The following is a 12,601-nucleotide window of genomic DNA, read 5'->3' on the forward strand; positions in this document are numbered from 1 at the left end:
TTTTCACTGTACACATCGATTATAATATTTTTAAGGGAAAACATCTCCAAAGAATTAATTAATGTCATCTGGATTTTTAATTAAATTAGGTGATCATTAGCAGATACAAAAAAGGGACATCAACATAACCCCTGAACCCATTACGTGAGATATGAGATAGACTCACGCAAACATCTTCTGATGATCATGTGTTTAGTGCGTCAGCTTGCATTGATAAATAGAGAATATTGGAAAATGGGAAATTTTATTGGTATGCAGGATGTTACTGACATAAAAAAGAAATGTCGGAAACGAAATTAAAACAGTCTCCGGATTTGACAGAATTTTGGCGTATGTTTTTTTATAAATTATACCTGAGAAGGGATCCCCGCTTATTTGTTTATATTTTTTTTTCGGCCAAAGTTATTTGTCCGTATTAGTTTATCCGTATTTGGCACCGAAAATGGTGCAATGAACGCATATGATATGACTTTTATATCTGTACAGCTATGGAATGTGCTCATCACGTAAGTCAAAAGTCAAGGCCTGCTCATTTCTCAAAACTCCGTTTCTTTTAATTTTGGTGATCCTAATATCTATAGCTTAATTAGGACTCTATTACTCATTATTGTTGTCGTATTTACGAATTATTTTCTCTCGGCGAACTCCCAAGATTATCTTCAAAATCATGGATAAGATATATAAATAGACAATTAGACATATTAAATTGCTATGATCTGAGATTGCTAGGACCGATAATCATGTTTTGGGCATGAAATTAAAAACAAGAAGGGACGACATTTTGGCGTAAAAGAAAGTTAAGTACAAGGAAATGAACGGACAGACTTGAAAAACAAGGAGGAGACACGTAGACATAACGCATAGGATGCTTAACAGTAACGAGATGAGTATTGAGGACTCTTTTTTTTTTTTTTTGGTGGTTTGCCCTTCTTGCTCCGGTGGGCAAAGGAACGTCGACACGTTAATTATTCAAGCTTTCCTTTCCCGTGTGCGTGCGGATAAATTGAGAAACTATCCAATTTCAATAAATAATTGACATTAATTGTGCATTTTTTTATATCTCCCCATGACTGCGTTGCGTCGGTCCAATTATGTTACGCTAACTACAAAAGGTTCGATTTATTTAATATTTTTCGGTAAACAATAATTTGTCTTCGATTATCTTTCACACGCATATGCATATGAGATTTGCACGTGACGATGGTCCCCCGCCCCCACATTGCGCCTCCAATAATATTAATGTGGTTACATGCTCTTGTTTTCCCCATTACAGCTCAGCATTCTTATGATAATTTTTCAAATTTTCGGAGGCTTTTTTTAAGGAAATTAATCCATTTATAAGATATTATAAATAATCAATCGAAATAGAAATATAAAATGGAACCAGATTCAATACTCATTACCTTGATGAGCACCCTAAGCTCATCAGGTATGGACGATTTATATCCGATTTGAATGGTTTATATTTAAAATATTTAATTAATTATTTTTAAATAGAAAAATCTACTTCTTGAAAGAATGATAGTTAAGAGATTATTTTTATTTTAGATTCTATATATATTAAAATAATCATTTTGAACAAATAAAAATAAAAAAATTAAATCTGAACTATCCAAATAAGACATAGATAGTATAGATTTAATAAGTTTAGAGTACTAAAATTGGTTTCAATATAGAATAGAGGCATTTGCAGCTACAGATCCTGATAAGGTTCGAAATTTGAAAGAATAACTTCCAGCCTAAGATGTGTTTCGGCAACAGATTAACACGAGAATAATGATTGAATCAAGTTGAAATGTTTTTAATGGGTTTTTTTAATAAAAAAAATCATGGCAATGAATAATTGAAATAGCCGAAACATATAACATAAGCTTAACTTTTCAATATACTAGATGTCCTAATTTAGATTTTTATTGTCGTTTCATACAATCAAAAAAAATATTTTTTAAAGTGAAGTAATCATTAATCTTCAAGTCATCACAAGCACTCAAAATTTCAACTCTTTTTTTTTTTTCCAAAAATTCTGTTAGTTATTACCATCAGAGTTTTTGTTGTTTCGTATAATTAAAATTATTTCTTAAAATAAAATAGTTATTTTGATCGATGTTAATACAACCCGTTCCTAACAATTCTCAAGTCACAGATATGTAAATGAGATAATTTCATTAAAAAAATTGAAATTATTACATCCGATCTTAAATGAGACTTGATAACAATATTTTTGTAAGTTTTGACAACACAAATAACAATATATTTTTATTGAAATTTATTATTTAGAATTTAGTAATTTTAAAATTTTTGGTGAGATTCGTCCATATAAAAAAAACAATATGATGGATGTTCATCATCTAAACTTATTAGATTTGTACTGTTCAGATGTGACAAAAAAATATAATGACAATATGATCATTCCGTAATAGAAATTAATGCTAAAAAAGTCTCTAAAAATTTATTTTTTTAAAAAAAGACCATTTCGTGTTATTTGAGAGATATTCTTGCGTTATGGTCGCCTGAAATTTAATATGGCAGCGGAACGCATGGTATTGGCAAGTGAGGATGGGCAGCAACGCAACACGTGCAGACCACACATCGTCCTCTCCCACACTTCGCAATCGCCCGTGTCCATGCATCCTCCAGCCGTATTCCTTTCCTTCAACCTCAAAGTTCAAGTTTTGGTCCCAGGGCTCAAGTCCTGTTTGCCTTCTTCGTCTGTTCTTTTCTTCTCCTTTTGATTTCGTTCAAAGAATTTTTCTTTTGTAAATTGACATACTTAAATTTTATACCACAATAACTTGTGTCCTGAGAGAAAAGATCTCAAAGTCCGTTTATTTTGACATTTTCATGAGCTCAAAAAAATATTTATACATCACAAAAATAAGTGTCTTGCTCATCGTGTCGTTTGTTTCGTCCTTAACGTCTTCATTTCAAAAACATAATCCTCTATTATATACTACTTTCGGTCTTTAATATAAAATCTTGTTTGACTTTTATTTTTGTTATAGATATAAGACCGCAATCCACTTTATCTTTCATATTTATGTATTTTTTTTAAGATAATTATTCTACCAATAATAGTTCTAGCCAATACACTTTATTAGTAAGGATATTTTAAGAAAGACAATAATCATTTATTACAAATAACTAATTTAATTTTTTTTAAATTTTTTTAAATTAATTAATTAGCTCTTATAATTAAAACCGAAAATAATATTATGGTGGATTCAAAATTGCAGCCACATGACATAATCCTGTCGCACCATTGATCCAAAAACAAACGCGCGCGTAGCTCACGGGAGCCCAGTTGTCCACTTCTGTGCAGGAATGTTATGGTTGTTATGTGGGTTGAATAAAGAAAATATGTCTTGCCCAAAAAAACAAAAGCAGAGAGAGAGATAAAGGAAGTAGTAGAAAACTGAAGCTGCAATGAAATATCAAGAAGCTTTCAAGAAAAATAGTAGGAGATTGACTTCCACGTATTCATTTACTTCCTCCGCTCTTAATTATAAGAACTAGTTAACTAATTTGAGAAAATTAAAGAAATAAGTTGAGTTAGTTATTTGTTCTAAATAGGTATTGTCTTTCCTAAAATATCATTACTAATCAAGTGTATTAACTAGAACTGCCATTATTAGAAGGACTACTTTGAAATAAATAAATAAATATGAAAGATAAAGTTAATTGGGGTCTTATATTTAGAATCAAAATAAAAGTCAAATAAGATCTTATATGAAAGACTGGAGATAATATATTTGATGGGGGGTAAGAGAATCGTTTATGTTGTTAGTTATGATCACAAATAAGAAGAAAATCCAAGGAAAAACCCGGGACTGAGAATTCCAATTACTGCTATTTGTGTGAAGGTGAAGCAAATTATGGGAATAAATAAAATCCACGAAATCCACGACCCCCCCGGGGGGGGTTGTCCCTGCATGGTGTATACGGGAGGCGGCGTAAGATTAGGCGACTCTACCAAATCCAAACAATTACCCCGAGGAAGCAATCACATTGTATATTACAGTCCTGTCTAATGAATCTCTAATAAGGAACATTTTTTTTAGTAAAAAAAAAAAGCCCCAAAAATAAACAGGTTGTTTGATGACAATGACGAGGTTTGTTAGGCACGAACCACGAATGAATCTGTCTCTGAGATCGTGTATGCATTCACTCCCCCTAGTGGTGGCCGGTGGGGTTCCATTTCCTAGCAACCGTTCCTCAATTTCTCATCTTGATATTTTCTCCTTTTCTTTTTAGCGACCAAATTTCATTTTATTCACACGCCCCCCAAAAACAGCGTGCTAAGAATAAATTCCAATTCACAGTTACGGACATGGTGATATCTTGATTTTAGTCCGAATTGGCCATGAAACTTCGTCGAGTTCTAGGTTCTCTTCCTCTATTATTATTCATTTGGATTTGTCGCGTTAAAGGAAGTCCACTCAGTGAGAATACGAGAGATAAAGAAAAGATGCTCTTGTCAATGTAAAATAATATTCACGCCTCAGACTTCCAACACCAATGCTTGTATTTCCCATTTTCTTACACATTGTCCCCCCCCCCAAAAAAAAAAAACCTTCTCTTGTTCTCCGGTGTTCTTATTCGGCCTATCACCGCCTGCAGCTCAATTTTCATTTTATTTCTTTGCTTCTTCAGTGAACAGTAATTTTTCATTGTGTGTTTCTCTCACTCTTTCTTGTTTTCTTCTGTTTTCGAATTTTTTATTCGTTAGCAGGGGCCTTGACAGTGAAACAAGTCTGCTTTTTGTCTGCTTCTCCCTGCGCTGTTTTTCTCCCCCTCATTCTCCAAATTTGCCTTCTGTTTTCACGCGCCTCTCCTTGCTCTTCCCTGAATTTATACTCCTGGGTCTCTCCGGCAATGCATCTATTACGCACATCTCTTTTTAATCAGATCATCGTTCTAAGCATATAGCGAGCCCTGTCTGATGCGTCGTACTCTTTCTCTGATCAATTAAGGTACGAGCCCCTCTTAACTTTGATTCTCGCTTATCTGCAACTTCTGTCTATTCCTCAGTACTTTTGTCCGTTCCTTGTTCCGGCCGCAAAAGGCACACCATCTGTTTGACAAAAAGCCCAAACGAAAGCTTGGAAGGCAAATTGAACTTCGTCTTTCGAAAATGAGGGATTTCCCTTCTTGTTTTGGTGAAAACGGAGTCCAGATTGCCGATTCTTCGTCGTCCAACACCGGCAAAACTGCCCAGAATCTGGTTACTTGTGTTTATCAATGCCGAATACGGGGCCGGTCTTGCCTGATTACTGTCACGTGGAGCAAGAACTTGATGGGGCAGGGCCTCAGCGTTGGGATCGATGATTCTTCAAATCAATGCCTTTGTAAGGTCGATATCAAACCATGGCTATTCTCGAAGAGAAGAGGCTGCAAGAGTCTAGAAGCTTATTCCTGCAAAATTGACGTATACTGGGACCTCTCGTCGGCTAAATTTGCGGCGGGTCCTGAACCATTGGAGAAATTTTATGTAGGAGTAGTTGTAGATCGACAAATGGTTCTCCTTCTCGGTGATTTGACGAAAGAAGCTTTCAAGAAGACCAATGCTATACCGTTGCCCTCAAATGCAGTTTGTGTAGCCAAGAGAGAACACATTTTTGGCAAGAAAGTGTTTGGTACCAAGGCGATATTCTCTGACAATGGTCAAGTTCATGATCTGGTGATCGAATGTGACACTATCAGTGTGAGTGATCCGCGTCTTATAATTCGTATAGACGGCAAAACTGTGTTGCAGGTGAAGCGACTGAGGTGGAAATTTCGTGGAAACCATACTATTTTAGTAGATGGTGTTGCGGTAGAAGTTTTGTGGGATGTCCACAATTGGCTATTTGGTTCATCTCTTGGGAACGCTGTGTTTATGTTCAGAACATGCCTTGCTGCTGATAAATTGTGGAATAGCCAACCCGTTTCTGATGCAAACCTGTTGCAGTGGTCTTTCTCTCAAAGATTTTCAGAGAGCAAATTGCAGAGTCTAGATTTCTCCCTCGTTTTGTATGCCTGGAAGAACGACTAGAGATGCGGGATTTCACAATCCATTCATTACTAACAAAACATCCAGTGAGTTGCGATTTATTAGTGATTTGTTTGGGTTACACCTTGCTTAAACCAAATCAGTTATCTGAGCTTAGTTGAACAGATCAGAAACATTTTTTCTCCAATCGGCTGTATATTCTTCAAGTGTTAATTTAATGATCATTATCAGACCAGTTATATGTTGCGGAGTCCTCTTATTTATGTTTAACATGTTCTCGTTCTTTCTTAATTAATATTTATTTCCATTTCTTATTCATTGAGAACTTATATAATCAATAATATAAGGCTGGAACGGCAAACTTGCACTGAAAATTTTCTGGCCAACCTGATGAGGTACTATCAGCTCATGTTAACCTCAGATGCAACTCAAGACTACCTATATCGGAAGTCTGCCGTTCTATGATGATGATTTTCTCAGATGCAAGTCAGGACTGCCTATATCAGGTGCCTGCCGTTCTGTGATGATGATATTTTCAGATCTCTGATAACCTTTCACGTATGTTCTATGATTCTGTGATCCAAATTATGCAACAGGTGTAAACGTTCTGATTACTAGAAATTACGATATTATTTTTCAAGACCACGCAACTGCTACTTCAGTTGCTAACCTTATGGAGAAGAATTGTTGACCACAAATTGACTCATTAGAAGTTGCGCAGTAATTTCCATTTAGTCCGCCGGATTATTGTTTTTGTATTATATTTATGACAAAATTAATAGTAATATGCAAGTAGTAAGTTCATCTTACAGCGCAGACACTTGCCTCTAATGCATGATGTCTGGCATACTGTGATTTGTCGGTACAATCTGTTGGTAGAATATTGCAGATTGTGGAAAGAAGATAGAGTCATGCCTGTTGGATTAGCTTCCGTTTCTTTTGTAAACGTGAGAAGGAAATGCATATGTAAGAGCCTTGTCGAAAAAGTATGTCTACTCTGCAATGCATGGTTGGTTATGCAGTCTCGTTAAATATAACCCCTGTATTTGCTATGCTTTTATTATTGTCACAAATCTCCAGCACAAGCTATGACAGTTACATCCTTGTTGATCCTTCGAAGTCAATCAAAAAACTTATGGTTGCTGAGAACTACTTACCATGTATTATTCTATAGACCAAAACCGCAGGTGTTCCCTGCCAACTCCCTAGTAAACTTGAGGGGTTTTAATAATGGCAAGAGGCTGGATCCAATGAAAAGCTTGTCTAGAATGCCCTGCAAAATGCGAAGATGCCCATGAAAAGCCGAAAAGAATTAGGGTGGCTCCGCGGGTCAATGGGAATGAACTTCGTCTCGAGATAAAAGTACGAGGCAATATGGTCATTTCACGACATGCTGATTGCGGCAGTACCGTCTGAAAACAAATGCAGTTTGCTGTGGAAGTCAAAGCATATAAACAGTGAGAAATTGTCTCGGGGAAGAGGGAATATTAGTGCAGTCATTATCAGCGGAATTGAGAGGATGAAGGCAAGAGGTACGGGAATCTTGTTGATGTGTGTCAGCGTACCAGCCATCCAAGGGTATGATGACGACCTTCCATCAATCTTTCTGTATGACACGAAGCCGATTCTGTCAAGAAAGAATAGCGTGTGCTTAGAAGGAGATCGAAACCGTTAGTTGCGATGCCATTTGCATTAATGTCCCCTCGCGTCCCCAGCGCTCCCGACAATTCCCTCTCCCAGCAACAATCAAAAGGATGAAACAAATCGCATTCATTCATTCCTAAACGTCAACTGTCAGTCTTCTGCTTCTCAAAATTCTCTCCTTCAATGTTTTTTCTGGAGGTTGTCGTCCATCGCCAATCATCGCCCACTCAAATTCAACCCCAACTCCGTCATCTAATTCAAACCTTTTTTTTTCCGGTTAATGTGGAATTCCATCCACAGCTCTTATTTTCAGGCCCAGGCTGCTACACATCGCTGACTACCAACACTACACTAAGCCACAGTTCAATTGGCGGCCCCTTTCCGTATGAGACCTTACACAACATCTATGAGATGACAGTATAATTAATCAACCACCTCAGCACCAAACATAAACGACTATATGCGATGTATTGCCACGTCAACAGTGAGAATTATAGACAACTCATCTATCCGACAAAAGCCTAAGCCCGGTTCCTCACAAAAAGGGAAAACAGAAAAGCACAAAAAAATACCTGAAGCCTCGTTAGCAGTGGTCTTTTATTCAGAAAACAAGCGCATATATCACCATATGCCATGATAAATATACCATGTCAACACAGGGACAACATAAAGGATGTCATCAAAAGAATCCCAAGGCTCCATCCTAGTACTAGGATTCTAGGTAACTCAAATATATGACAAGCCTACGCCACGAAATTCTTCAATAGTCGTCTTCCATTGTTTTGGCTGCCTGCCGCGTTTTCAAATTTATCCAGGGAACCAAGAACCCAGAATGCATGTCCAACATGAAAAAGATGAGAGGTGATAAAGGATATTGGGGCTTGGGAATTCAGATAATAATCCGCCACAAAGGACCAGAGAGGCCTTGAACCGATCATTAACCGAGATGATTCATATCAGTAGGACCCTTTCATACAGTACTCGCACATAATAAGGGTCAGTATTCTCTGTCAAACATTATCATAAAAAACAGAACATGGACGCAGGACATTAGAAGGCATAGAACTAAATAAAATCGGATCTTGCGTCTTTCAATGAAGGTCCACACTTTAAGTATGGCCGACAAGTTTTTTAATTTTAAAACGGACAAGCCAAATTGACCGGTACTTCCGAAATATGAGTTGATGAGGCTGCTAATAATCACTGTCAACGTCAAAAAGTGGGCTAAAGAACAAGAGGTTTCAAGAGAAAGGCTTGCATCAGGAAGACAACGTTAGACCCTTCAAGACTGTTGTAACCTGAGGAAGCTTGTCAGGAGCCCTCTGCTTATAATCCTTCTCCAACACTTTGGCCGCTAGAGATTGTACTTGTGATTTATCCTTGTCTTCCTTGCTCTTCCCTCGCGTAAGCTGCACAATAGCAGAAGTACACTGGAAAGCAGGAGCAAACTAAACGATTCAGGCTTAGAAATAAAAGGCTTTGAAGAGAAAGTTCAGAAATCCCAAGTTCCTGAGTAGATTTTAGTTCCTACATTCCAGACAACTTTCAGAATGCTTATGTTTAGCATCATAGTATCTAAGATGCTTAATGCCATCCGAGATATAAGCTGGCACAGAATAACACTATTTTGAGTGGTATCTCATACTAAAAAAAATCATAAGAATCTCACATCAAACCAGCTTCTAGCATTTTTATCAATAAAATATCAAATGTCTTCTTTCTTGAGAACTTTCAATTGCCTTACCAAATATAAGTACCAGAATATCATGTTATCTCGCTGCTTGCTATCCAAGATATATGTAAGACAGTAGTTAATCACACAGCTTTATATTTTCCCAGTGGGAATTAGCTACTGATCAAAGAAAATATGAATTCTATCAATGACAAGCTGAATGGTGACTTCAATTATAACTAGGAGAATTGGGATGTTCAGAGGGAAAGAGGAAGAAGAAAGGGAGCAGGAGCTCACCAAGCAAATACCAAAGAGTGCCCGGGTATTCTTGCCTCCCGTCAAGTCTATAGCGGATGCATAGTATTTCTTAGCAGTCTGGAGGTTTTCTAACCCACCAAGCGTATAGAGTACCTATCAATGCCAGAGGTCAAGATTATGCTTGAGATTGATAATCAGCTCCCATTCATCTTCAGTATGCAGTACCCTCTTCTTAACAATAGAGAAGGAAAAAGAAAGGGAGTAGAATTTAATCAAAATAAAATAATTGATTATTTGTGGGAAAAAATTGCTTACATCAGCGTAGGCCAAGTGGAAGAGTGGAACAGTAGGTTGAGATATAATTAATTCTTCATAGCAAAATGAAGCTTGTTTGTACCTAACAACAATAAGGCAAAAATTAGAACATAAATCCTTTAAGGTACAAGGAAGACTCCTTCAAGTTCGAAGCCCCTTTTTGAGTAGGTAGAAAAGAATCCTACATTTGCAGGGAGATGTATAATTCTGCAAGTTCTCTCCATGCATCATGATCTGCCATGAATCTGTTAAAATGACAGAAGAATTCAGGTCATTTTTTATAGGATGTAAACTGGGGAAAAAAAATTCTCCCTTTCACCCTCAATTTCAGTGAAAAATAAATAATCAGCATCTCTCTCACGTTTCTAGATATTTATTAAGCCATTCAATAGCCACCGAAATGTTGCCCTGTGACTTTGCCATAGCTACCCTCCTCTTGTGGATGATCTGTATCCCCCAAAAAAGAAAAAGTTAGGTCCTCTTTTCTCAAACATGATTAAGGATAAAAGTGAAAATATTCATCCATCAAAACAATAACATGATGAAAAGTCATTTTTTAAAGCTTTTATCACACAGAACAATCATAAACTAATGGGTTGATCCCTTTTGTTTTGTATATTTTTTCTTCTTATAAGGTTAAGTGAGTTACTTGATCAAGAGGATTATCCTCTAAAAAGCTTGTGTAGGCCTTTTCCGCTTCATCCCATGATCCTTTTGCTTCAAGCAACATTGCCTCCAGCCTACCTGCACTTTGTCCAAAAGTAATAAGCCACCAAAACTCATTCGATTTTAGAGGTAACATACGCCATCACATTCCTAGACAAACTTATATGAGCAGCTTCCAATGAATTCTATAAAACGAATGATTTGTAGATGGAAATGTAATTCATCTAATTATAATATGCACATTTCCCTAGAGGCTAAAAATAAAGCCTAGATGCACAGTGTAGATTTGCATAATTCACTTCATGTACAGGTGGGCAGGAATTGGTTGTTGTGGTGGAGAATTTCGGGTGGCACTAGTTCCTGTCATACGCAGTCATCTAGGACATCACAAACTGATGCACTGTAGGCGATGTGTAGATATGTAGATATTATATTCATAAAATCATGATGTTGTTGCATCAATATGTTTGTTTTTAGCCTACTGGCTGCCACATGGGTAGAACCACAGGAAGAAATGTCTGAATAATTAGGTCTCATTTGACCCCCAACCAAACGTCCAATAAGAGTTCATTCATTCGGCTTTGACACGTGTTCAAGTGGCTCCATTCTGGGTTCAGGGTAGTTCGCATAACTGTTTTCCCCTTAAACTACTATCCAATATGAAATATAAAAATATAAAGAAAATACACTACTCATAGTTAATGTTTGAGGAGGAAAAACACAGTCTTACAAAATCTTTCAAGGTATAAATCTATTCTGTGCATCAATCAGGAAAGGATAGATACTTAGCCACACATACCGATGTGGTGGCAAAAGCAAGGGTTTTACAGGTAGCATTATTTATTCTAAGTATCTCTTTTCCATACAAAGCTAGACACAGAAAGATACATCATTGACATAGACAAATCCCAACTTACCAACCCGTTTACTCTCAGGGAATCTCTTCTGGAGAACTTTTATACAGTCCTGAAAAAGGAGTAACTTTTGTCAAATGAAGGCATAACATCTCAAGGGTAGTTACTCATCATATATGTAGTAAAATGATGCAGAAGAATTAGTATTCAAGAGCCACAAAAACAGAGAACTGAGAAAAAATTTGACACACAGTCCACTCTGCAGGTTCAGAAATCATATCATTACAAGAATTACAACAATATATTTTGAAGGCAAACTTACACAAGAATCAGGATACATCATCACCAAAAGGCGATCATTTTTAGAACAAGCCTCTTATAATTACTTTAGAATTGGTAAAGACCCATCTTACAACCAGCAGAACTCCAGAATAGAAATGAAGAGGAAGAACCCAGAAAAGAAACAAGATTTCTAAATAATCCTTGCATAAGATTCCTAAACTAGCATATACAATGGGGAAATTTGTACCAAAATATACACCTTAAACTATACAAAGATAGGATATGACAAATTATTGAAAAACATTATGACTTACAAAAATATCAAATCAACTTAAAAAAATGATAGAGCCTTCACTACCTGGGCAAACATCAAGATTGTTGGCAATCCATGCTGCAACTGCAACCTGCTCATCCCAAAGTCCATTCTGCATCAAGGAGCAATTATTTATTTGCTAAAAGTTATATTAGATAAGATAAGGGTTGTGAGAGAAGGAATAATTAAATTAATCTACCATCAGAAAATGCAATATGTAGCTCGAAAATTGTCATGATCACCGCACATTAAACAAGTTTTTAGATAGCTTCAGTATATGTGAAGATGGCTCACTTCTCAAGAATGTTCGTGGTACTATTGGGGAGGGTGAAGTCACAGAATCAACTAAGTTTCTCTCTCACAAAAAGTTATGAGGGGGCAAAATAGTCACATTGCTGATGCATATTAAACAACAACAAAATTCTCAATGCTCTTGATTCATCATTATTACCCCAGCCATAGGAACCAACTTGGCACAACAAATAAGACGTAGGATTAATTCTTGATTTGTCCCTTTGAATTTCATTAGGTTGGAAGAACAAATTTAGTATAGTGGAGAGACAATTCATTTGTTCCCTTTTGATAACAGTTGATAGCATGCAACTCTC

The 12,601-nt window shown here is 36.6% G+C and overlaps 2 protein-coding genes across 2 annotated transcripts; one reads left to right on the top strand and one right to left on the bottom strand.

The window, feature by feature from the left end:
• Positions 1-4,686: 4,686 nt before the first annotated feature.
• On the top strand, positions 4,687-6,280 carry LOC114740511 (uncharacterized). The gene is made up of 2 exons (XM_028928669.1): positions 4,687-4,970; positions 5,063-6,280. Exon 2 carries the CDS (start codon positions 5,132-5,134, stop codon positions 6,029-6,031), a length of 900 nt encoding a protein of 299 aa, XP_028784502.1. The 5' UTR covers positions 4,687-4,970; positions 5,063-5,131; the 3' UTR covers positions 6,032-6,280.
• A 2,241-nt stretch (positions 6,281-8,521) lies between these two features.
• LOC114740510 (ER membrane protein complex subunit 2-like) lies at positions 8,522-11,512 on the bottom strand. Its single transcript, XM_028928667.1, has 7 exons — positions 11,462-11,512; positions 10,528-10,622; positions 10,240-10,325; positions 10,064-10,123; positions 9,879-9,960; positions 9,603-9,716; positions 8,522-9,063 (listed from the first exon to the last, which is right to left on the bottom strand). The coding sequence occupies exons 2-7, from the start codon at positions 10,606-10,608 to the stop codon at positions 8,893-8,895; spliced, it is 594 nt and encodes a 197-aa protein (XP_028784500.1). The 5' UTR covers positions 10,609-10,622; positions 11,462-11,512; the 3' UTR covers positions 8,522-8,892.
• Positions 11,513-12,601: the final 1,089 nt, after the last annotated feature.

The sequence above is a fragment of the Neltuma alba genome, unplaced genomic scaffold (assembly GCF_004799145.2).
Source record: "Neltuma alba isolate B1F8T4 unplaced genomic scaffold, ASM479914v2 tig00003165_pilon, whole genome shotgun sequence".
In the NCBI taxonomy this organism is placed as follows: Eukaryota; Viridiplantae; Streptophyta; class Magnoliopsida; order Fabales; family Fabaceae; genus Neltuma; species Neltuma alba.